This window comes from Bacidia gigantensis, assembly GCF_019456465.1.
Source record: "Bacidia gigantensis strain McMullin 20006 chromosome Unknown contig_125, whole genome shotgun sequence".
Lineage (NCBI taxonomy): Eukaryota > Fungi > Ascomycota > Lecanoromycetes > Lecanorales > Ramalinaceae > Bacidia > Bacidia gigantensis.
The window spans coordinates 1,585,273-1,611,705 of NW_025408591.1; the positions used below are offsets into that span (position 1 = coordinate 1,585,273).

The 26,433-nt window shown below is 48.3% G+C and overlaps 4 protein-coding genes across 4 annotated transcripts; 1 reads left to right on the forward strand and 3 right to left on the reverse strand.

Annotated features, from left to right (window-relative positions):
- Positions 1 to 233: 233 nt before the first annotated feature.
- On the reverse strand, positions 234 to 2,075 carry KY384_001260 (uncharacterized protein; the record flags this gene model as incomplete). The annotated part of the gene is made up of 2 exons (XM_044809791.1): positions 234 to 260; positions 558 to 2,075. 2 exons carry the CDS (start codon positions 2,073 to 2,075, stop codon positions 234 to 236), a joined length of 1,545 nt encoding a protein of 514 aa, XP_044673698.1.
- Positions 2,076 to 4,753: 2,678 nt separating this feature from the next.
- Positions 4,754 to 6,686, forward strand: KY384_001261 (uncharacterized protein; the record flags this gene model as incomplete). Its single annotated transcript, XM_044809792.1, has 3 exons — positions 4,754 to 6,228; positions 6,281 to 6,411; positions 6,616 to 6,686. 3 exons carry the CDS (start codon positions 4,754 to 4,756, stop codon positions 6,684 to 6,686), a joined length of 1,677 nt encoding a protein of 558 aa, XP_044673699.1.
- A 7,371-nt stretch (positions 6,687 to 14,057) lies between these two features.
- Positions 14,058 to 14,811, reverse strand: KY384_001262 (uncharacterized protein; the record flags this gene model as incomplete). Its single annotated transcript, XM_044809793.1, has 3 exons — positions 14,058 to 14,527; positions 14,591 to 14,663; positions 14,704 to 14,811. The coding sequence occupies 3 exons, from the start codon at positions 14,809 to 14,811 to the stop codon at positions 14,058 to 14,060; spliced, it is 651 nt and encodes a 216-aa protein (XP_044673700.1).
- Positions 14,812 to 22,817: 8,006 nt separating this feature from the next.
- KY384_001263 (NRPS) lies at positions 22,818 to 25,783 on the reverse strand (the record flags this gene model as incomplete). The annotated part of the gene is made up of 2 exons (XM_044809794.1): positions 22,818 to 22,904; positions 23,042 to 25,783. The coding sequence occupies 2 exons, from the start codon at positions 25,781 to 25,783 to the stop codon at positions 22,818 to 22,820; spliced, it is 2,829 nt and encodes a 942-aa protein (XP_044673701.1).
- Between the last annotated feature and the right edge of the window lie 650 nt (positions 25,784 to 26,433).

Genomic DNA, 26,433 nt, shown 5'->3' on the forward strand with positions numbered 1-26,433 from the left:
ACAAGATTTTGTAATACTCACTCCCAGAGTCTCGTCTGTACATCTAGTTGCGTTTGGTGATAATAATATATCGGAACCACTAAGACGTTGAATGGGTCTGTCAACATCCAAGTGCTGAATTAAGTATGAACATTTCCGGTGTACCAAGACGGTAGATTGGTTGGTCTTAACGATAAACGACTTATTCATAGTCTTCTTCATATCAGAGTACAGTCGAGTTCAACAGCCTTGAGTCAATCGAGCCTATCAATAGAGGTAACCTAGATGCAAAGCATAGAATGTACGATGAAGCAATTATTTTAGTTTTCATCACACTCACTTGACTGCAGACTCCCTGGATCTGAGTCACTTAATTCCGCGCTCAATCTTTTTGAGACACAGCTCACCCCTTCAGAGGGGCCAATTTCTATGTCCACAACCCACGTCCATTGCTCAATAAAACGAGGGTACATAGGGTCGCCACGACTGAACATAGAGTGGTAGACGTCTTCTCTTCCGAGGTGTAAGGTCACGCATAAGACCTCAAGTTTGCCGAAGGGGATTCGAAGGTATCTTACCATGTTGGCCAACTCATAAGAGTCATTGCAAGCTTGATCTCCAGCTGAGATACAGAATACGAACCTAGGGCCCATGCCCGAAGGGCCAGATAGTACCTCCAGTTTGATTGCTCTGCCATCGGTTTCGTGCCGCCAATGGAAGAGTTTAGAGAAAGAAGATACAAATGAGGAGATGATGCCGTTACCATTGGCAAGGACCCTGTGTGCCCTCGTCCCGTCATATGGGTGGTAGGGCTCGAAAGAGAACTGTTCTTCAAAATTTTTCGCCAACTTGATGTCCATGCGTTCCACGCTCGTCAGGGAAGGGGTACCTGGAATGGTCATATTTCGATCTTCGAATGTAGTCTTGATTCCGAGATAAAAGGTGTCTGTCAATAGGGATATCATATGAGCACCCTTATCAAAGAACATTTGGTCAGGATGCAGTCTCCATACAGCCCCTTGGTCTTTTGGGTTGGAGGGGTCCAGGATAAGCATGTAAGGTTTCACATTGGGATCAGACAGTCGTGCGCATGCAAACACAGCGCAGATTGTGTCCGGATTCATAGAGCCCAATGATGTCGGAGAAAGCGTATTCCCATCAAGCGTCTCGTACTCGTAAGTATTTTCGCTCAGTATGGATAATATTTGGTAGTCCAATTGCATTTTCAGACCCATATTGGTCAAAGAGTACGGCTTTACCCGGTGATATGGAATTCTAATGATCTCGCCGGACTCAGCAAAATCAGCTGGAGAAGTTGCTAGAATGCCGCTAATGCCCATTGATGGATTCTTCCAAGCAAAAATGGTCTCATCACTCGAAGATCTGATGATCTCGGCCTGTAACCGAGCAAACGCTTTCATACCTTCACCGTATAGCAAAGGCATGTTCACCTCAAAAAGACCTATCAGGCTGTACGCAACGTCTTCAGTCCTAGTAGTCTTTCTCGATGAAGCCCAAGATATTCTTTGGGCAACACTGGCTGCGGCGGGATCATCGATATGTTCATGGCTAATCCCCGTAATTGAAGAGATTTGACTCTGCAATTCCTGCCGAGTGCCAAAACTCACCCAGTTTCGATCGTAGAAGATTACGTTCGAAGGTGCTAGAAGTTCTTGAAGGGTCCAGCCACGTCGAAACCACCTACATTCCTCGATCTTTGGGGTAATTTGATCCGGTGGGCAGTCTTTCCCAGCGTATTCATGCGGCTCTGGTGCAAAGTCTGCCAGGTAGGCATAGCAGACTTGAGCATCCGCATACCATCTAAACATTGAGTTGATAGCCTCGGATAGCTCAGCACTGCTTGTTTTGTCAATGCAGCAGGTGTCAGCCCAAGCGTAATCGAAGCCATCCTGGGCCGCCAATCCACAGAACTTTTGAACCTTAATGTAGCCGTCCAATGTGGCTGATTCAGGTAGGCAAAACTTTTGGAACGAGACCTCCTCGGATCCCCAGGTATGAGAGAGGATTGTATACTCGGGTATATCTTCTCCGACGAATTCCACCAGCTCTAGAGTGGAGGTTTTGATGAGGCGCATGTTCTTCCTCAAGGCGGTCAAGCAGTCACTTGAGGACAAAAGCGACCCTTCTGAGTGCGACCGCAACTACAATGAGCCTTGAGCCTAAATCTTTTGCCGTCCGGCGTTTTACTTTGTAGTTTGCAAGATACTTTCAGTCACGGGTAAAGTGCGCTTGACAAATCAGAAGCGTGTTGAGAGTCTCTAGCATCAACAGTGCGTATGTCTTCTCTCACCCAAAGATAGTTGGCGGTCCCTCGCTGACGGCGGAGGAGGGAGTGGGACGGAGAGCAAGACGAAGCGCCAAGACCTTAGTACTTGCTCGGACTTTACGGACTTTACAAGGAATCACGTGCTAGAGGCTGGCTGCCCACTTGCTGACATTCCACAAAACATTGCATTTGCCGGTACAAGTCACCTCCAAGGTGTCGAGTTTGAAGACACTGAGGCACTGTCATCAGATGTGATGAAGGGAATGACTTGTCGAGACCAGACTGTGAGCTAGTAACCCTTTTCATAGGCATTTTCTTGGAGGGCAAGGACGACCTCGGCAAGGTATTTGACCGCTGAGCTTAGATCGTGTCTTTGAAGGCAGAAGACTGTACTCCAAAGCTGCCCTCTTCAAGCTTCCATATGGAGTCCTAGCAAACATCTGTGGTCACATCGCCAAGAGCTCACTTGCCTCGCTCGCTCTCGTCGATTTGTATCCGCCTGGATTGGAGCTTTGCTTCTTTTGACATCATCGGAAAGCTTCTGCGAGAAGCTAAAGAACGCAAGGAAAATGGAGGCTTGACAGAACGACACGCTTTAGGGCCGTGCATACGTCGCATCCTGGTGGCCGCTGATAGCAGATGGATCACCTATTATTACGGAGTTGAGCTGGGTCGGAATTTCTGCAATCTTCCAAAATCCGAGCAATCCCAAAAAATGGCAGCGGCACGAAAAGCCTGTTGTCGCGTCCACCTTCGAAGCATAGAATCTGTACTGTCGGATCGCACTGCTATTCTACAACTGGAGGCTTTGGAATGGCGGGATAGAGTCAACTTTCAGCCCTCGTTCTTTGAGTTTCTGAAAGATCCATCCATCCCATGGCTTCTGGAACGAACGCACAGGGTGAGAATAGGCAGGCTGCCTTCTTGAGCGCAAAGAGGGATGGCTGCTACACACTGCTGGGAGAAATGTTTGGATGGAAGGGGCTATTTCGGGCTGACTAGTGTCTCATGCATTTGCGTGTACTACGGCGCAAGTCAGACGTGACTTGACCCGGCTAGAAGTCATTATAGTAATAAATGCGCGACTTTGGGACAACGATGTGTGAGAAGAATCTCCTCACTCTTCGAGACCTTCACATAAATTGCAGTTCAACCAATGCCTTTCATATCATCAAGTCAGCCTCCTGCAGCATTCACTCGTAGCGATTTGTGGAATGTCCTACACTTGCTACTTCGACCAGCCATGTGGCTCCGACAACAGCTACAACTTTCCTTCTGGGCAATTTCCCACAATACACCACGCTCTCGCCTTCAAGACTTTATATGGTGACACTCGGCACGAATTTACTATTATTCACAACACTAATCTATCGCTTCTTCATTATGTCTCAATGCGTATCCGCTGCCTGATGACATTGAACATGTACATGGAATCACTTCACAACGCCTGCTATGCTGAAACGTCTACTACATTCACTTTCCCTCCCACTACACCACGAGCAAGTGTCCGACTTTCGCAGCCACCTTCTAGGCCTTGGCATGCAATCATGCAAATCGTCGCATGCACCTTCTCTAAACGAGACGGATTACCTGCCGGTGAAGCTATCTTATCCTATTCACCAACGATCATGTGGCGTAACGAATTTTCCGCTATCACCGAACCAACCGCAAATTCACTAGTTGCGGCTGTTGACGGCCCTTCCAGGCCCTCGGCGCGGAAAAGTGGGTCGTACGGTATGGCGCGATGGGTGACACTGGAGGACTGTGGTTCGCAGCGGGATAGCCAGCTTGGTGTGCGCAATAGTTGACTGCATGGGAATGCAGTCCCCATCACCTACATAGCACCTCCTATCGCATTGATGCATTGCTCTAACGTCCCCCTTCGCATCGTCATTGTGGTGGTGGGCTGGCGATGAGGGGTGGCTGCCACATTTGCCAAAGGAGATTACGAAGAGGGTGAACCACTGAACCTCATTTCATTCACGCGTAGATACGCGTAAGTCGGTGGGGTCATGGCGCGTTGGTGCAGCCGAGCTGCGAATTGGAGGTGGTGTAAGTGTGTTAGGAGTGTTGCAATGTGTTGAGAAGATTTACATGGACTAGACTGTCCGGCCCCCCATTTTTCCCCCAATTTCTGTTTTCTTCTTCTGTCTTCCTCCATCGTCGCACCACTATCGTTCTGACTCATCTTTCTCTCACAGATCATCGATTGTACATCGTCAAAGCTGTTGAAACTTAGCGACAGTCATCATCTTACTTCACCATTCACAATCTAGCTTTGCAATCCAATTCTGCCATTTCATTTTGCCATCGAACTGAAAGCCATCACGGTGAAGGGCCACAATGCCGCTGAGTCCTGTCGTTCGCGGGCTACTGTGGGTGGGTAGCTACCTCCTAACGTCTTTTCTCACCTATGAACTGTGTAACAATGGTCTTGCCATCATTCCCGGATACGGCCTCCTCGTCAATGAACCTGCTCCTGTTACAATGCCTGATTTCTCCAATGGTATTTTCGAAGAGCTGTATAGAGTTCTACATGAAATGCCTACCTCATCGGAAGATTCGAATATGCCCATCGCTTCATCGATCACATTAGCCTTCAACACCACGTTTCCTCTTGCCAACACTCTAGATCAAGAGTACGACTTGCCACAGAACTCTCTTCGCGATACCAACGATACATTAGCCGTCGGCAAACAGCCACAAATTGATGTCTCCGCCACTATCAACATGTCTATTCATGACTCGAACTCTGCGAAGCAGATGCTCAAACACAAAGGCAAAGCCATGAGAATCTTACTTCTCATTACCAGTTACTACAAAGTTTTTGACGACTTCATCAATGAATCAACCATTCTAAAGCCAATTTTCCAGTACACTATGTTTATGACAATCAGAGCCATCCATTCCGTGTTCTACCACAAGCTGCTCCTCGTCAGCGTTTGGGTAGAGAAGCATCTTCGTCAAAAATTCTCAACCGCTACAGAGAAGACATTTTCTTGGGATTTCTGGAGATACAGCGACAAGAGCATGTTTTCCATAATCAAAAGAAGAGAAAGAGGGCATAATACAAGCAAGACCGAGGATTCTCAAGACCGAGGCACCGACTCTTCCGTCACGCTATACGAATCTGACACCACTGGAAAGGAAATTGGACACAACGAGTGTAGCCCTGATCACAAATGCTCACAACCGGCAGCCCATGATACGTCGACTTCAGTGACCACCCTGGATCATGATTACCTCGGTCTGCAAGGAGACGTAGCTCTGTCTGATGACACTGATCCAGTGTCACACTCTCTTGGCCCATCAAATCAAATATTCGAAAAGCAACGTCGCAACGATGAATTAGAATTGACGCCTTTACAATCCGAATTTGGTTCTGCAGACTTAGCCAGCCTTGTCAACGACAGTGAGGGAAGCATACGGGCATCGGATGCAGAGTCGTCAGTTTCTACGAACATCCTAGAAGAAGGATCAACTACATCGTCAACCCTCACGACAACTGCACAGTCTAGTCAAGATTACAAATCTACGACTACATCGGAGCCAGACCTTTTTGAAAAGGGCGGTACAACCCCTCCGTCAGCCGCTACCGCGACTGTACAGTCTAGTCAAGATGATGGACATACCTCCCTCTCGGAGCCAGACCTTCCCGTAAAGGGCACTGCACCAGCCCCGCCAGCCACTACCGCAACTGCACAGTCTAGTCAAGATGATGAGCCCGCCATCACTTTGGACCCAAATCTTGAAAAGCACTCTACTTCACCTCCGGCGTCCACGACAAGAAAAGGGCTCACAGATGAGCTGCTAGAAGCAGCTGGCGCAAGACCTCTCGATCGACAAGGGTCTGTCATTGATATACCGCCTCAGAATAATTCGCCCCTCCCCCCACATCTTCGGGGCCTTGGAATGGTGGCTTCACCTAGGCCCAAAAGCCCCGACAATCGACCTCCAACCCCGTCTATCCCGCTTTGCCCCCGAGATCTAGGCTGCACTGACAAAACGTGCAAGATGGGCCACCATGGGCCAAGAGTTGCCGCCTCCAAGCCCATCCACTACAACGAGTTTTGCTCTTATGGCAATAGGTGCACGCGCACCAATTGTGGTCGCATGCATGGACCTCCTCAATGGAGGCCAAGAGGGTATGTCTACTCAAAGCTCAAGATACTCAAGACTAATACCCCTTCCAGGAGACGTTGAGTTTAGGGAGGCACCATCCCATGAACGACTGGTCAATCAGACCGGTGGGATGGACAGCAGTGCGTACGGCAGTCTTTGCTCAAGAGCGACCGGTCTCAGACCGGCTGAGCAAATGACTTGGCATGTACATCACTGGCTAAGAGCAGGTTCGGGAGACAGAGGGGAGGCGGCGAGCACAGCGGTTGTTGTCTTGAGCGACTGGTCTAAGACCGGCTAGACAATGACTTGGCGTGGACCTCGCTGCCGGGATCATAGGACAGGATGGGGAAGGGGGGGGAGACTGGTAGTTTCTACAAAGCAGCGATTGTTACGTCGCCGAGGACCTGTTTGCGTGGTACTTGTTATGGAATTAGTCGTGTATTTGAGTCGTGCGATACTGTTTGCAAGTTTGCAATGCGAAGGAGGGCACCAAGAGTGCCAGATACAATTAATGATCATTTCCTTCCCTCATACCTCATTGATCTTCATTGCTTTCTCCAATCTAAAAAGTCTTGAAAACGTGATTGACTTCGACTTGACGTTTGTTATATGATTTCTGCTTCCTCATTCATTGATACCTACTGCGACCTCCTCGTGATGACGTCCACTCGAGCCTGTGTTGCGAGGTGCGTTTGCGTCGCCCAGCAAGTCATTCACTTTCGAGCATGATTCTCCGAACATGTGAAATAACTTGACTACGGACATAGTTGAGACACGGTATCAGTCGCCGCTTTCGTGGAGTGACTCAATTATCTGTGGAAAGGAGGAACAGTCACTACAGGAGGTTATGCCCAAGGGAAGAAACCTCTCCGCATAAATCACTACGTCGTTACGATGGCTACGATTTGTGTTGATAGTCCAAGGAGTACCTCTACAATTCCAACTCGCCCTTTACAGCATGTGTAGCATGGTTGGTAAGACACCAAGCCGGTGTAATCTCTGTCCCTGGAAAACACTTCACTAGCTGAATATTCACCTGCTGTAGATTCGAGACATGCCACTAGAATGAGACATGCACTTTTCTCATGATCGTTATCATGTGTGTCAATAGTCCCGAGGCATGGGCAAAGACAAACACATCTAATTCACAGTCAGTGAAACCTGTGAGACATCAAGTCGGTGTAATACCCATCACTCGAGAACACACAACCAGCTGACAGTTCACTTGCCAGTAGTTTAAAGACACGTCATCTAAATGAGACAGAAACTTCTCACATCATTACGTGTGAATACTCAAGATGTATATCACACGAGAAGGTAACTCGTGACTTGTAAAGTGTAACGCCTCAGCTCGTGCATAAATACCAGCTCCTCCTCCAGGTTTCCTTTACTTCTTCATCCTTCGCTCAAGCTCGTGAGAGTTGGAGCCAAATGTCGGTCTTGCTCGATATGGAGGATCACTAAATATATATATACAGGTACACCAGCTCGAGGTTTATTGAGACACGTAGTCGTCACACACTTCGTGTATCGATATCATTACATCGGATCAACAGCCGCGATCACCCGATGGGTAAGATCAACTACATGGAACAAATTCCTTATCTGCCTGCAACCAAACCAAGGAGAAGACTACCCACGTACTCGCTATGACCCGTTCTTGGAGCGTATGAACGGTCATGATCAAAGGAGAGAAAGCAGTTCAACCGTAGAACACGGAATTGAGCGTCTGCAGGCACCCTTCGGGTCCTCTCTCGCTGACATCGCTGTTGCCAGGATTCCTACATCAACGCCAACACCGTTTCTGCTCCCCTTACTCCTGGGATTAGTTGCATTTCAAGCGTACCGATGGGCAACGAGGCACCTCCAGAGGATCAGAAAACTAGGGTTTCTACGTCCTTTCTCGAGAGTTGAGAGCTTCTTGGGAGCCCTTCGTCGGCGGACTCGCATTGGGAGGCGAACTCATGTCCCACAGTATCTTCATCCTCTCTCACGAGCGCAATCTCTCACACAACAAAAAACCCAGCGGCGACGGTAAGAGAGACGAGCGGGGAGCGTGGGGGGAGATTTGGAAAACACTGCGATCTTCAGAATCTAACCAGAGCTTGAGACAAATCCTCGGCTAATCTCTCTCTGAAAACGCATTCTTCGTCTGCAACACATCTTCAGTCTGACGACAGGATTCATGTGAGATTTGTGCCGTATTCAATATCATTAAAGCCTGCCCATACGCCTAAGCCACGCCGCTCAGCTCTTTCAGCCGCGGCAATCAAGACGACGGCCCCCTCATCTGAACATGCAAGTCATGTCAAGGCTCATGCAACTCCCCGCCGTGATATGAGTGCGCAAGGGCTACTTCATGCGCGTGGTGCCGATACAAAATTGGCTACAAATAAGTGGGGACCCCTAGATGGCACAGATTCATCTCCTCTACGGGCTCCTTTGCATAGGCTTAGAGCTCCATCGCCATCCAAGTCTGCGTCAGCACATCAACATCATTGTTTAACAAATCTACCTCGGCGCCCCCAAACAATATCTTCCACGATAACGGCGGAAGAGTTGGGTGGAAGCTGTGCGAGAAGGACAAAACATGCTCGCTCGGATGAAATGCGCCCAAGGGTTCATCATGGAAGCCAGCCAAGCTATGCAGGTACCACGAATTCTGTTGGGCAGCAATAAGATGCACGAGACCTCATTACGGGATGTACCCATAACTGAGGGTGAGGAAGCTCATCTACAAAGTCCTTGTCTCCCCCAGATTCTTTGTCAACATACATCCGGGCGAAGACCACGGTGTCTATATCACATGATGAGACTTTAAATATACATATATATACACATGCATTGGCATTGAGCAGCAAGCGATAGAGCAACGAGGTGCTGATCTGGACACTGCAGTCAGCTTCGGCTCTGTCCATTCCTGGTTCGGTTGGGGTGAAGTCCGAGCATGGCTTAATTGAAAACTGGTGACAGTCCTCAGGTGATCAGAAGGCGCCTGACAAGCAAAAGACAAATAAAGGCTAATGACTAAGTTACTCGTCATTGCAACATAATACAAAGTCATTGACGACTTCATCGAGGAATTCACCACACCGGAGGCAATCTGTCAATACACTATGTTCCTGACAATAGTCCGCTATCCTGATTCTGAACGACTTCAGTCCCGCAGCAGATGTACAGAAATATCTCGATGTCGACAATCATTGCCACCAAGGATATAGCGCTCTCTCGAGAACATAAGAGCGGAGAATCTACGAGTGCTTTCGCAGCCTCCCTGATACCGGAATGCTCTCACCTGGTGTGCGAAGTACAAGAATCAGAACCTCCACCAAAACAGCGAGCGAAAATACCCGAGCCAGGAGAGGATTCAAACAACCCACCATATTTCTAAACATTCGACAAACATGGGGCATCAAGACTCTCACAATCGAACCATGCCACGACCCTTGGCCGTCGTGACCGCTGGGTAACGCAATGGCACCACCATTTCAACCATAAGAAACGCCTGCTGTGACATTAGATGGTAGAATAAATGACGCTGAGATATTTGCAGCTGCCGCCCTTCTTGGGAAAGTCTATGAGGCTTTAGAAAATCTTAATGATGCCCCCTTCGAAAGCTCGCAAATGTCAAGATTGGTAACACTCAATATAACATTCCTCGAGACTCTTCACCAAATGCTTTATAAGACCTATACCAGCGACTCTGGAAATGAGACCCAAGTTGGACACACCCCCACACCCACCACAGTCAATTTCACCGTGACCGTTTCTTCACCAGCTAGTGGTTAAACGCAAACGAATAGATGAGGGCCGCTACATGGAGCAAGCCAATCCATTTCAAGACACTCCGAGCCTAGGCCCCCGCCGCTCCCAGTGGCCATTGGCTTTTCTTTCCATTACAATCTTGATCTTGGCTATAATCAGCATTGCAACATTGGTCTCCAACAGAATCATCTGCTTCGCTGAGCTCCCTAGCATTATCCACTCTGCAGGCTCTCTTCGCGCCCCAGAAGTAATTGGATCTGCAACGGCAGCTTGGGGAAGCTCCGCTATCATCTAATCTAAAGTCTACAGCTCCTGCAACCCTGCCCATTAGTGCAGGTCCGGCACTCCTGGCAATACCTTCCAAGAGACCACAAAATGTGCTAGGTGGCGCCGGTGCCCAGACGATAAAGAGTGTGCGTGCAAATTCTGTGGGAAAGTCCACCATGGCCCACGGGTCAATCCATCCAAACTTTTCACCACAGAACAATTCTGCAAATTTGGATCAAGGTGCACCAAGCAGAACTGTGGCAGGTACCAGACGTCGCCTGCATCTACTTGCTGAACTTGTACCTCCTGAACCCTCCCTAGGTCTTTACATTGCGTATGATTACGGTTGTAGATGAGGCAAGTGATGATGTCGAGCGAGAGTTCTCGAAGCTGTCTTCTGCTGAATCGCACGAATGAACCACGACGTGCAGGGGATTATATTTGAGACACAAGCTACTACAACAACGACGTGAACATACAAGAGTGCGGTGAGTACAGCAAAACAGTCAATCACTTGCTACGTGACAAAACGAAGGCAGTTGGCAGCCGAATACGCTGCTTCACGCAATTGACGTCACACTATGTCTCAAGACATACACTCGTGAATGAACAGTTGATTGTCTCACGTGAGTCTGTGAGTGTCGGAACGCTCGTCTATAAAGTCTTCGTCCTCCCCCGTCTCTCTGTCGGTCTACACCCTCACGGAGTCTATGGTGCAGGCATCATAAAGCTCGTGCTCGACTCGGATTTTCTCTACTCAGGTCAACTCCATTCTAAGACGACCTAACATCATGGATCTCTAAATATATATATACGCAAGTACACCGCCAGTTGATCCTGTGTCAACACACCCACACCTTCACGGCCCAGGAATGGTGGCCTTATCGAGACCCAAAAAACCCAACAATCGTCCTCCGACCAAGCATATCGAGCTTTGCGCTACAGACATAGGCTATGTTGATGAAACATGCAAAATGGGCCACTTGATATCACTATTAGAGCCCACCCTATATGAGCTTGCTCTCACAACGGGCCAAAACTTAACACCGCGAAGCCCATCCTCTACAATGGATTCTGTGATTACGAAGATAAGCTCACTCGCACCAACTGTGGTCGAAAGAGGATATGGAGGACGGTTGAGTAAGACTGCCACGACTGTGCCTGCTTTTCTTATCATCCTTCTTGAAATAGTCAATAATGCGAGCTTCAGTCTCTTTCCGCCTCAACACTCTCTCACAAGACCTCAACAGTCTTCTCCGCGATGCCACATCCTTCAAACACGACTTACAAAACGAAACTGACGTATTCTTTGGCCCTTTGCATCTCCACTAAGCACTCGTAATTACACGCCCGCTGTCGATATATGGTCGTTGGGGGTCATGAGTCTGCTCTACACGTTTCGCGTTTCGATGCCGGTACAACCTCACACCGAGCTTTTAGCTCTCCTCAACGACCTGCACCAGACCATCGAGACCGTGCAAGAGGCGCACAGCAGCTTCTGGAGCTATTTTAGAGTTAGCAAAGGAGAGAAGAGATACTGGCGGCGTATTGGCCGGAAGAAAAGCACTTCAGGCAGATCAGCAATCCGGCGCTCTTTCCGCTCGACTACTTCCTCAGATCAACGAGATAACATGATTGTCCGCCTGCTCAGTTCTGATGGCAAAGTTATCAAAGTAGGGAAAAAGGGGAAGGGGAAAATTGAAGGAATTTGGAGGCTGGGAGAGTGGGCTGTGGGTCTTTGGTTGCATTGAGATCACCGAGGGAGAAAACCATGGACCTTCTCAATCAAGACCAAGAGGGTGTATTTGTTCGAAGCTTAGGATGCATAGCAGTGCGTACAGCATTCTTTGCTCGAGAGCGACTGGTCGAAGTGAGACCGGCTGAGCAAATGCCTTGCTATGACTTTCACCCGCACGGAAGACGTTGGGGAACAGAGTGGGTCATATACAGGATGAGAGAGCAAAAGTACTTTTGACTGAGCTTGGGTGGAAGATCATCGACTACATACGTGCATCATATTCTGTGTTGTTGATGAACGATACAGGCCGATAAGACAGTCGACGATTACACGAGTCAGCCGCTTCGCTCTCACCTCATATTCAAATACCGAGCTATGACAGATTTTGACTTAGTTTGTCAAAACGCCTACGTAGGGTTCAGATTAGGCTAAACATTCCACAGGCAGAATGGATGTAGTCAGTCTATCAATCAATAAAGGCACTATGAAAAACCTGGAGAGCCCCAAACCGGACCGAGTCAAGACACAAAACCAGCGATAGTTGACGTCGGTATCCAGACACCGGACTCCTGGATGATTCAAACCCATGTTCACGAATCTCAAGACAAAAGCGACGATTCAATGAGATACACTACGGTATTTCGGTCTTAGAAAAAAACTTGAGCATCATGACGCGGGACGCAGGCGCTGATCAGATGTCCACCAGAGAACGACAATGATCCGCTGCAGATTGCGGATAACGGACCTGCTCACTCTATGCCGATATCTGTTACGTCCAAAGCGTCCTTCTCGGGAATGGAAACATCGACTGCATCATCGATCACTAGCCTTGAGCTTCAGACACCAGTATCGAAAGCTTCACCACCATCAAAACCACTCCCTTCACATGTGAGATATCCATTGAAGGCTCCATTAAGCCAGTCGCAAAGTCCACCTACTAGTTCTACCTATCCAGAAGATACTGTCATCGAAGTGAACGTCTTGGAGAGCACACTCTTAGTCTCTATGATGAATACAGCCCACTAGCGGTCCAAGACAGCTGCTGACGCGTACATAGCGATGGCGAGCTTGTTAGAACCTAGGTCCGTCTCGGAATCAATTACTCCGAAAGGGGATATGACAAATGGCGAGCTCTTTACGGCCAAAAAGCCACTCGTCCCAGCCTCAAGCCATTAAAGCTCGACGACTGAAGAGAAAAGTCAAGGACTTCCCCAACAGACATGCCTCTTTTTAGACCTGACCGATTGCCAGCAGAGGCACTGAACTCTCTACCGAATCACCTTTTCTGTAGTACGAGTGGACTAGTTGAAAAGAGTCTATGTCTCGGAGGTAGACAGCACAGAGAGCCAATGTGCGATCTGTGACTAACATCTCGGGCGCTATATCGATGTGAACGCGCACTTCAAGATCGCAAATACAATATCACCACATGGGAATGCTCGAATTGTCTACTATGAGTCAATTATAAAGTGTAAAGCCTTTTCCTCTGTGTACATAGATTCGCATAAATGAGGAAAGCGCTACCTATCTTCTTGAGATTCTTGCTCAACTAAAGGAGTGCATAAACATTAACTCAAGCTTCCATGTTCGCTCAAAAAAGCCCTACCCCTCGCTTCTACTAACCAGAGATTCAAGAAAGTCCTCAACGTATAAAGCCTTCCAGTGAAATCAAGCAAAAGGCAATTCCTTAGGCCGACCATAAGCGTCACAACAAGAAAACCTCCAAGCGCCTTTGTACTTCCGGAAATGCGTCCAAGGGAAAATCTGCATTGCGTACCACGGAAACGGTGGCCAGACACCTCGATGGATTCCCTTTTCGTAGTCAATGTCCGTATTGCTCAGAACCAGTGGGATGATGGCGTACTATTTCGATTAGTATGCTCTTATGTTCATGCATTATCATGGTGTTGGGGATTGTGTACATACTGGATTCGGCGTATTAACAGCATGCTCAGTCACTTTCTTCATCACCTCCGCCCACGGAACATCATACTCCTCCAACTTCAACAACGTGTCAATCTCATCCTCTAGATGTCTGTGTAACGCCGGTGCGAAGCCCTCCACAAGCCTCATAACTTTTTCCCCATCGTACTCAGCTACGTCATTCTGGATCTGCGTTAAATAGATCTCGAGATCGTGCATGCCCTTGTGGAATTCGTCATGCTGAACGACGTTCTCATCCAGTAGTCCTGCTTTGCTGTGCTTTTCGAAAAGAGGGAACATAAGTGTCTCTTCTGTGTGGTGGTGTTCGCTGATCGTTGCTATGACATGCAGGCTGAATGTCACGAAGTCTGCGACGTCGTTTGCGGTGCTTTGGGGAACGTTGCGCGCTTGGAGGAGGATGCAGTTGATGGCCCGGAGGAGGACGTCTACACAACAGGTCTACATGTTAGTATTTCTGGGAAATTCAGACCAAGGAGGAGATTTCTCACTGTGCACGTTGCACATCTCTGTAGCAACGGTAGATGCATCGGAGGCTTCTTGGCCTTTCTTTTCAGCTGTGAGCTACATGTCTCTGCATGATCTTCAATCGAAGAACAGTTACCTTAAGTTTTGATTTGGGTGTTGGTATGAGCTTCAGAGGTTCGTCCGCCCAAGCCTTCGTCAAAGGATGCTCGCTTGCATGCATTTCTCCAATCAACTTGAACAGCATGTTTGCTCTGACACGCGATAAAACCTATCGACCCTATCGAGAGGCATTTCATAGTATTCTTATATTCTTCGTCCTTGCTTACTTGTCATTGAGTTTGATGAGTGGCGTTGAGCCGGCTATGTTGGCTTACTGCTGACTACTGATTTAGTTGGCCTAGAACTGGGCAAGCTTGGCGAGGCCGCCGGTGACAACCTTGTCCCACGTTCGAATGGCAACGTAAAATCCCACCGTAACTTCGTTAGTGCTCACCCAAAAAACTCTAGCTAATGAAGCTTACTTTAAGTAGTTCCAATGAGCGCTGTACCTAGATTCTTAATTTTATTTAGACCCATAAACATGAACCCCCCAGCGCTATAAAAGTGCGAGTGAGCACTTGATGTAAGACAATGATTCAAGCGGGACCATGACATACCCAATTTTTTTCCGTTAGATAGGATTAGGGCGATTTGAAGCACAAACATGATGACAGAAGGAAAAGGAGAGAGCGGGAACCACTTACGCCAAATATCGATCCAAAATACGACGATCCAAATTGCCATTCTCAGGTCTATAGAATTAAGGCTGCATAGGCGAAGGTATCTCGTGGCGAGCTTTGTATTAATACACGACCCTAGATCTTGAGTGAGGTAAATGGAGCCTGCCAGATTGCGGAATCTGACAAAACAACAACGAATCGATCAAGGAAAATGGGGTTTGAGTCTTCGAAGCGTATGCCTCTCTCGAGGCTGGAGGCAGGGTTAAGGTAAAGTTCCTGGACGCTGGGACCTATCAATAGCATTGGACCCAGCCTCCGACCCAGGCACGCATGTGATACCTATTTGCCTGAAAGCAATCGAGATGAGCGTTGCCAACAAAAAGAAGTCAATACATTAGCATCGCCATTAATTCGAGCGCAGACTGCATGACTCGGGGACGAATCCTGTGTTGAATAGACTGAAACAATCTTCTGAAGTCTCGAATCATTGCTGAGGTGGCAGAGAGCTCTCCTAGGAAATTATGTAAGAGCCGGCTAAGAGCAAAGGCTGAATAGTCAGGACTCCTTGCAGTGCCTCACGTGGCCAGGACTCTGCCAGTGTGGGGTGGGCCACACTTTGCAAGTGATGAAGCCAATGGCAGTGTTACATGCAACGTCTGGAGGTGGTGCACCATCACACTCAAGCGAGGTTAACCTAACAATTCAATGTGCGATTAGATCATGTTACATACGTAAGCTAGAGGTTAAGGAGTCATAGAAGTGGTCTGGAGCTTGGGTGGATACCTCAGCCTGCTGCAGGAATCAAATTGAGGAAAGAAGAAACGGCCAAAGGCATTTCGTATCCGGTACTATATCGTTTGCTTGCTTGAAGATCAAGTCGCGGACATGCCAGCTGGGAGAAATGACTCCGCTCCAACACTACGTTTGCCGTCGGGCTATTTCACCTGTATCAGAGATTCATTCATCGTGACCCAAGTGTGTATGCAAGGCCGATGGCAGAAATAACGAACAGTGGCGTTGACTACCACTCAAAGTTAGACCGTCTGCACCTGATCTGTGCCCCACCACTGCTTCTTATGATCCTACAAGTCGCCTCGCGGCGGGTGCATTGCGTTTGGTACTCGTCGCATAGCCAGTACGAGTCTCTTCTTCCACTCTGCATTGAATGCAGCTCTGCGGCCTTCTACAGTGCAATCTGGCTGCCTGACTAGGTTAAGAGGATCTCGATTGGTGCGCATCGAGCCGTTGTTCTTTTCTTGGTATAAAGCTCAGTGATTGACAGGACCTTCAGGCATATGTCGACTGATCAACTCACTGTACCCTACCAGATATATTTATTTCACGTAGCCTACTGCGTAGGGGACTGCAGAATTAGACGGGCTCAATCAAATGCACATACATCTAGAACCGAGCCTTGGGTGTTTCCTGCCTGTAGATGTCTTAGTGCGGCGATACCCCTACGCTGGCTAGCTGCTAATAGAATGACATAAATGGCTTACTCTTCAATTAAAAGCGCAAATCCATCTTTCTACCAAGTTTTGTTCTGCGTGTCAGAGGACCACCGCATGCCCCTAAACGAAGATGAAGACCGTAGGGCTGTACTAGGATTAGGAGTCTGATATTGGGATGCACCATCGATCACGCTCCTCTTTGTCTTGTATGTCAATTACGATTCTTACACCTGCCCAGTCAAGACTTAAATATCGTTTACTAAGTTCGTCAGGGACAATATCGTTTCGTGTAGCTTTTGTATTATGAAGGAAATGTCCCTGGTGACTGTTTAAGTTTTACCTCCAAAGTATTTGAGATCGTGTTTTCATGTAGCAACTCGCTTGAATCCATCAGTGTCTAAATATCTAACTCTCGCTATTCGTTCTAGTGTTTCTGCATCACGAGTTTCCAGTGTTATAATCCAATGATGGTTTTCTAGGTCTATCGCGTGCTTGAAAATCTTAGTCTTTCAAAGTTCAGGCTCGATATCGCGAGACTTTCCAATGTTGACGTGTTGGCACACAAAGCTTCCATACGTTGAGACATACAGCGCAAGCCTCTGGCGACTTACTTGAATTTCTCATGCCGCAAGATGGTTCCGGTATCGAGCCTGAGTTGACATCATAGAGACTTGTGTAGTATGGGATCAATCGGCAAATGCGAAGTTATGAGCATAAAAATTAATGGTAAAATTATTTTATCGTATAAGTATTCAAGTTTTACGCTGAGAACTATATTGAGAACGTACAGTTTACAATCCGATGGTCTACCGGCCGACTTGATCTCCCTTTAGGCTCCATACATCCTTCGGCGACCTATCATTCCGAGGAAGTCAAAGGAAGCAAGCCGCACGTTGGACGATGAGACATTGACCCACGAGCTACGCGATAAATTCTAGATACTGAAGACTCCGTTAGAGCACCACTTCGATGTTTGGACCTTAGTAGTGAAAGTCGAACAAGATGTTGACGAGGACAACGGAGAATCTTATCTATAGCACCTTACTGAATGAACAAGTGGCTGGAGTCCGCAACAATCGATAGATGCTTTGCATAAGCGCGGATAATCAAATGAGATGAATTTTAGAAACGATCTCAACCATGAGTACGACGCGCGAAAAGAGGAGATCTTGATGAGTACCTCTAATCCCTAATCCTCAAGTGTTGGCAAGGACCGGCATTGTCAGCAGCACATATTATCCCAAACCGACACAGCAATGCCGCTTCATCTCAGAAAAAATTGGACGGACTCCACAACGCTCGAAATGACTTGTTGATGACGAAGAAAACAAAGCAAAGCAGCGTTATGGCAAAGGACTGTTCGCTGTTCTACAGGATCTTGATGTAAATGCAGCCGTAGAACTAATTGGTGACTGCCTGGACCTTTTAGGTCAAAGTCTTTGACTTGGATGACGAGTCTATGAAGTCTCCGATACGCTGCAACCGGCATCAAGGCAAGACATGGAGAAATTCGGATAACAAAAGGCTTGACTTGGGGGATGATAGTCGCCTGCATCTTGACAACTTGTTCTTCCTGTATCTGCACTGCATCCACCAAGCTGGAGTAAAAAATGGTGGCGCAAAGACTTCCAAGTAACTTCGTTGAAAGATAAGTCACCTGTCTTGAAGCTCCAGGGTTCTTATATCAACGGAAGATTCCTCGTCACCTAAGACATTTGAGAGTAATAATCATATTGTTGAGATTCGTTTGGCGTGGATGTCAAAGCTGTTGGACTTAAGATGATTTGGTAATCATGTTCTTATTATTCTTAGGTTAAGGAGTCATTCTACATATGGGAGGAGGATCCTTATGTAGTACATGATACCTTACACGCTTAAAGGAGCAAGTATCACGTTTGCAATGTGTCACTCATCTACGTGACTTACGTGACACCCAACAAAAGCTGATGCATCGGAGTAATTCCAATCTAACAGATGGAATACGTACATATTAAGCGCGACGAAGCTATGTAAACACTGCTTGGGAGTGACTTACTTGGCAAGCAAGGCATAGAGGGACAATTCGAAAAGCCGTAGTTCGAGAACGATCCACTCACACTTTGCAAAACACGAATTCGGATTTGCGCCGCTCCTCTTGATGTGTCCACGTCTTATTTGTATTAGGTATCATGCGGATCTCGAACTTCAAAAGAACTTCTGCGGCAGTGAACTTCAAGACTACGGAGACATCACAATCGTTAGTCACAGCTTCCCGATGGGACAAAACACAATCTTGAACAGTGAAACAAGAAAGTGAACACTTACTAGCCATCACGAATTCTTTGCCTATACACGCATGTGGCCCTCTTGAGAAGGTGAAGAGACACCTCATCATCTCCGCGTACTGCTCCCTGCACCTCAGCCAGCGATCTGGATGAAATCTCATAGGTTCAACAAAGATCTCCGGCAAATTGTTGATTAAGTATGGCTGTGTCGATATGACAGTCCCAGCTGGTAGATGGTAGCCTTCTATGACGCGGCCGCCTCTGGGAACAAGACGTGGCTGATAGGTTTCAATCGTGTTCACCATGCGCAAAGTCTTAAGAATCACAGCGTTGAGAAATGGCAAATTGTCAATGGTTGCGTTAGTCCATTGGCTTTTATCGGGAGGCAGATGTTCGCTAAGCTCGCCACGTAGTCTCCCTTGAAGTGCTGGATATTGGCAAAGATTCTGCAATAGAGCCTCAAGGGTGCAAGGTATGGGGTCGAGGCCGGCACCTGAGCGAAAATCGCTAGTCAGCCTTGCTCTGACACTTTACGGTCATGTTGTTGTGACATCAAATCAACCTATCATCACACAAACAATGCATCTTCTTACCCATATGGTCCATGATCTCGGCTGCCCGCTCTCTCCACTCGAGGCCCCGCCCTGTTGCTGGACTTTGCCAAGTGAGCAGTCGCCAATACACGCTCTGTTCTGCTCGACAGCCATCCTCCCGCTTCTCCACAGAGGATCTCGTTGACTCATATCTTTTAATGAGGACGGAAAGCCAGTCCTCGAAGCACTTGTGAAGCAAAGGGCCCTTGGCAGCCATAAGTCGACTTACCCAGCGGAACTCCGGCTCCCGCTCAAAGAAGAAGAAAGCCTCGCGCAGGTCTTCAAACCATAGCTCGAGATCGCCCAATGCAAGATCGGCCATACTATTCGCCCCTGAGTGAAGCTTGCTCAAAAATGATGTTCCCACAGTAGATGAAAAGGCGAAGGCAGTGAAGATGTCGACTGTGAGAGCTCGAAAGATATTGCGCGCGATGAGTGGACCGCTTTGCTTGGACGAGGACTGGCGTATTTGCTGGTTCAGGTATTGAATGAGTAATTCCACGCGTGTCTTGACCAGGCTTTGGACACGATCGCTCAAGACTGTTGACCGTGAGTAGGCTGGGCCCATGATCCGCTTGCGGTCATCATGGAACCTTCTGCACGTGGAAGAGAACATATTGACGGCGCCTCTGGACTCAAGTCAATCAGTTACAAAATACACTCATTGCCTGCAAGATCGTATTGGCAACAGTATCTCTTTCGACCCACCCAAAGTTGCGAAAGCTTGCATAATTCTCGGACTTCTCCCAGCCTTCTTCGTACACTTTCCGCATAGCATTGATACTCATGACGGAGACTTCATTCGGGCCGATGCGTATCATAGGCAATACACCATATTTTTGAGAATATCGTACATGTGCATCGTAATGAGCATAACGTCTCCGATCACGGTAGATGTGATATAGGATCCATGACCGTGACCATGGTGAAGACCAGTGCGCGTTCGGTACTCTTGAGAGTGGGTCGGATAGATAAGAGTGGAGTAAATAGAGAGTGAAAGACAAGAACGCAAAAGGCGAAATAGTACGAATGAGAATAGGCAGAAGGCTTATCATAGCGAAGGGGGTAGGCGTGATCATCTAAAGACAGCTTTTCAAAATTTGCAATTAAGTCCTCGAACGCACACTATATTCACACCGCTCCAATGCGATCCCATTGCCAGCTTCACTCACTTGTCCAGTACCAAGCGTCCACTAAGCTCGATTAGACACTGTGCACGGTTGACCACCTCTCCGTGCCTCCTTGAGGGATTCTTTCTAGCGCTTACTACAAGTGCGTCGAAGGATTTGAAAGAAGTGCACTAATTCATTAGTCGACTGAAAATCCTCACGAGGAGCTCCAGATAGCTGTTCCTGAACCCGGCTTGGATGCTGTACGTCTCTAACACGATTGTCCATCGGGTTGTACCCACTAATAGGGTCCTAAGAATGCCTGATTATTTTGATAGTGCTCTTTGTGAGTACACCGAACCGCTGAAATATTTGTCACGGTCAAGAGACAGCCATAACGGAGGGGTTGGTGTAGGATCAAGCTGGTGTGTGACGGTCTAAACTTGCAGATGGACCAGCTGATGGTGGCGTCGAGAAATCGGCGATATCGCTTTTCGACCATAAGCAGCCTCATGGTCTATCCGGCAGTCCCTGCAGAGTCACATCAAACTCACTTTGCACCTAGGTCTGTCTTTCCCTGCAATGGATTCGGCCGTTCTTTGAACCTACCCTAACCAACAGTCTCTCGTTCTCAAGTGCATGGCCAATTCCACAAAGCCCAACTCATGTCAACCTCTCAACACCCCACCAGCAGTCGATATTCATTTCCCACCCACCATTTTCACCTTCCGCCTTCCACCTCCTCACTTCTCTCCCAAACCCTCCCCTTGCCCTGAACAATGCATCCCCAGCCTCCCTCCCCACCCCTCGCAACAACCCTCGGCATCATCTCCACAATCCTCTTTAGCATCCAACTCCTCCCGCAGATATACCATAATCACCGTCAGAAAAATACGTCCGGAGTGCCTGCGTCTCTAATGCTACTGTGGTCCATCTGCGGCCCTCCTTTTGGTGTCTACGCTATCGTCCAGAAGTTCAATGTTGGAGTGCAGGTGCAGCCGCAGGTGTTTACTGCTCTCAGTATTGTGAATTTAGTTCAGATACTGAGGTATACGCATAAGTACCGATGGGTGATAGCGGGGATGGTAGGGGTGGTACTGGTGGGGGTTTTGGGCGGTGCGGAGGCTGGATTGGTGCTGGTATTCGAGGTGAGGTACTTCTGTGACGGGTAGATTATAGCGTGGACGCTGATGGAGTCTTGAGTGTGGGTAGATGGAGTATCGAAAAGGCAACGCGACACCAACATTAGTGGCTGGAATAGTTGCTGCAATTTTGCAGATTGTAGGTTTCGTGCCGCTGTATTGGGAGATCTGGCAGCGAGAAGGAAGAGTCATCAACATAAGTACATATTGATGTCCCTTTTCTTACTTCGCTCTGATTGAGTGTGACAGCCACATAATTGCTAACATCTGGAAGGTTGGCTCTTCATCACAATAGACACTCTCGGCGCCCTGGTGGCACTGGCGTCCCTTATCGCGCAGAGATCCTTTGATGTGCTAGGCGGTTGCAGTTATATCGTGCTTTTGGTCGCGGAGACGGCTGTTTGGGTCTCTCATCTAATCTGGCGTTTTCGGGTGAGGCATGTGAGGAGGGAGGCAAAGACAAAGGGACTCGGGTATGATGAGTATGTAGCAGGCCGTGAGAGGGGTAGAGTAAGCAAAGTAGAAGAGACTAAGGAAGATGTAGAGGTGATAGTGAGTCAGAATGGTGATGCTAAAGTGTGAGATTTTGGTTTGAATTGAAAGGAAACTCGCCCGCAGCGACGAGTGTGCATGGATTAACGAGGACTTAGAAACACTAAAACAAATAATCGTGATAACGTTGTTGAGACTCAAAGAAACTCATTTGCTCTGTTGGTACCAATGCTTTCATTTCCGAGCAACGCCACAGTCATAACCATCGTCCACCTCCATGGTCTATCGCTCTTTCACTACAACAACCCTCCAGCCTCCAGAAACCCACCAACAATCTTCCCCGCCGATTCCTTCCCAACAACGATTGGATCATACTCCAAACACCCAGTCACCCCACCTGTCTCCGACGGCCACAACTCCAGTGTAACATCAAACATCGGCTCCAACGGCTTTACATCCACCCTTCTAACCTCAACTCCCTCAATCTCCCAGTTTGGCACCTCCAAGTTCTGCCAAACGAGTAGGACTTGCAATAATGGGCCTTGGTACCCCGGGTCTTCGGCGCATCTAGCTGCGAGAACAGCCGGGCTCACTGGTGCATTGTGTAAATATTCTTGCCAGATGTCTGCCATCGATGGTGGCGCAGAAGATCCATACAGGGAAGGGATGACAGTGGCATCGACGGGTAGGATCGGCAGATGGACGTAGTTCCCCAGCGTGAGGGCGAAGCGGGGATCGTTGCGCCCACTGTCCGTGACGCCAATACGGAAAGGCTGGCCTATAAAGGCGTGGATTGCTTTGGTTAAGGCATGTAGGACTAGTAGGAAGTCTGTATTGGGGTTCTGGAGTGTACTGTGTAGATGATGCTTCCACTCCGACCAGCGGGAAGCCGTCATGCTAATGGGAATGTTTGCGTATTCAGGTACTGTGTTTTGGTGGAAGGACTGTTGATGGGAGGCCCACTTTAGAGGTGGTAACGCTGCCAGACGTTTCGACCAGGCATGAGGGAACTCTTCACTCGTGCTTGTGTTATTGAGCAGAGGTTGATGAAAGGGCACTGCTGGCGATCGGGTCTTATTCTGTAGAGCAGCGCTTAGCTCTTCTACCAGGATAGCTTCGCTGTGGCCGTCTAATGTAGCGTGGTGAGCAGCAATGAGTAATACGACACCATCGGCCTGCAAATTCGCCGTCACGGTGATGATGGGTCCTTGGCTTAAATTGACTCGCCGCATAGTATTTGCTGCATGCTCTTGTATCTCTGAAGGATCAAGCACCCTGTCGTGACAGTATGTTCTGTGGAAGCTGAGCGCCTTGGCCACAGATATCAGGCTTGAGCGAAAGCCGAAGTGCTCGGCGCTATACCATACTGTCGTATGAAGGACGTCATGGCGTGATACAACGTGTTCAAATGCCACATGAAAACGTTCAATATCTGACGACTGGTTGAAGTGATACGCAAATACGTTCAGACATGCCTCTTGTCGGTGAGGTGCAACCATGCCCGTGAGCCATTGCGTTTGAAGCCAAGGGGTAGACCATTCTTTCTCGTCAATCTCTTTTGAGACTGGGCTCCGAGATACTTTCGCATCAAAGGTTGTCTTCGAACGTTTGAGTTCTTTTGCATGAACTGCTGCAGCAAATCGACCTGCAGTGCGGTGCCGAATAATGTCACTGGCGAGTATTTGACGGTCTGGAAAGCCACTACTGGTGCGGCAGGCAAGCCGAAATGCTCCCAGTGAGTCCAATCCTTTTTCCAGCAGATCATCGTCAATGGAAAGGGATTCGCATCCCAACAAGTTGGTGGCATGACCCAATATGACAGTCGTCAGGTATGCGCTGTCACATTCAGATATCCTAATGTTTGTCGAAGGATGGCGAGCCGGACGTTCATCGTCACTCATGCTATAATTAGATGGAATGGTCAAATTGCTGCGATCGACCTTGCCTGTGGCGGTCAATGGAAGTTGGGCTATTTGCACGATTACCCTTGGTACTTGATATGCTGGCAATACTTTCGCAAGCGCTTCAAGCAGAGCTTTTTTGTTGACTTTGAGCTCACCATTAGCCGCAACGACGTGGGCAGTCAGAATTGATGACCCTTTCGGAGTTGACTGTACCGACACAATGCATTGGGAGACAAAGTCTGTGCTTACGATCGCAGCCTCGATCTCAAGTGGATCTACACGTTGTCCATGCAATTTAAACTGGAAGTCTCGTCGACCTCGGAACGCAAGATTTCCTTCGATGTCCCAAATGCCCAAGTCGCCACTAAGATAATACAGTCGCTCGGTACATGCCTCGTCAGCCTCTGAACCTAATGTCAGTGACACCGAAAAACTCTCATTTGCCTTGTTTGACGTTTTGGAATATCCTTGGGCCAAAGCATCGCCCGCTATCGCTATCTCGCCTTGTTCTCCCTCTTCTGCCAAAACCACTGTACAATCCGTGGTTCTGCGCACTAGTCGAATTTCAGTACCAGGAAGAGGCTGTCCGAGGGGAATACCATCCGCTCTCAAACAGTCCGACAACTGTATGAGGTGAGTCGTTGCCAGCATGTTGGCTTCTGCGGGACCGTATCCATTGATTAGACTTATGTGAGGATGCCTCTGAAGGAAAGCTCTGACATGGGAAACAGACAGTCGCTCGCCACCAATGAGTAACTCTTTAATGTTCTTGAAACAATCAATGTCCTCGTCTACAAGCACGTTGAACCGTGCAGCCGTCAGCCACGCTGTCGTTAGACCTGGCGTTTTGAAAACTCGGGGAGTCAGCTCACTGATCAGCTCACAAGTTCCTCCATGTAGGAGTGGAAACCACACTTCTAGCGTGAACATATCCCATGGGAGAGCGGCTGTGCATACCATTACAATCGATGGAAACACTGTTGGGTACCGTGGTGCAAGTAGAGTTCTTAAAACTCCACGATGAGTTGTGATGACGGCTTTTGCCCGTCCAGTCGTGCCAGAGGTGTGATAAATACAGAAAGGTGCATCCAAGCCCTCAGTAAGTTGCAAGTGTTTGGAGTCGCTGGTTACTGCCTGAAGTTTAATCCTCGCCTCGACTTGAAGAGATCCCCACGCATATGTCAAGACCTCCACTGCATCGATGTCTTGAAGCACTTTTTCAATCCATGTTGCTGGCCAGCGTTCGTCCAGGATGCAGTATGGAGCTCCTGTCATTAGCACTGCGAGCATCGTGACAACGAGATCCAGACTGCGCGGAATGCCAATAGCAATAACATGTCCGCTCCTTAGCCCTTGCTTCGACAGCTTTTGTGAGTCGGCGCTGGCACGTTCTACTAGTCTCTCATAAGTCAGGACCTCACTTCCCATACGTAGTGCAATGTCTTGTGGCCGTTTTCTGCCCCATTCAATGACCGCGAGATGCACTGAACCTGTGGTATAGGTGACGTCTGGGCCTCGATGTCGATCCTTGACGTAAGCCATACTCAATTCTTCCTTGCTCTATGTGACTTTGGGAAACGATGTGATGTTTAACAAGAATTAATTTGGCAATCATGTTACACCACTCGCACTTGCGATAGAATGCTCGAACATACATCTGACATTCTTCTTTTCACTCTTAGCAGCATTTAGCCAGCATCACTGAGGCTTCGTGGCAAGTTAACCCAATGTTTGCGAGACATTTTGACTAAGACCAACATCAGCAAAGATCGTCACCAAGAAGAATATTGTCTATGTCCCCCCTTGTGGACCGTGTCAGCTGATGGTAAGCGAATATTCCACTTCAAGGAAAATCCTTGAGTTGCTTGCCACGATAAATTAGCGCATAGGCGGTTAGTCCGACTCTTCACTCGTGGATCGATGAAGCTACGTGATCACCAACTATGCAGAACAGCCAACTCCAGCTTTGCAGAGTGGCGCAAGATGGTACGCTTGTCGCCAAGGCCTTGTTGCTCGGGACATTTTCGTTCCCTCTCGACCAATGACTGGGCGAAGATTGATCTATCACGGATGGTAGCGCTGGGATCAAATCCTACGACACTTTGCTATGCGACGCATTGGAAGAATCGCCATGTGATGAAGGAGGATTTGAGAGCACGTGGACAGCCCTAGGAATATTTACCCGTGCCGCT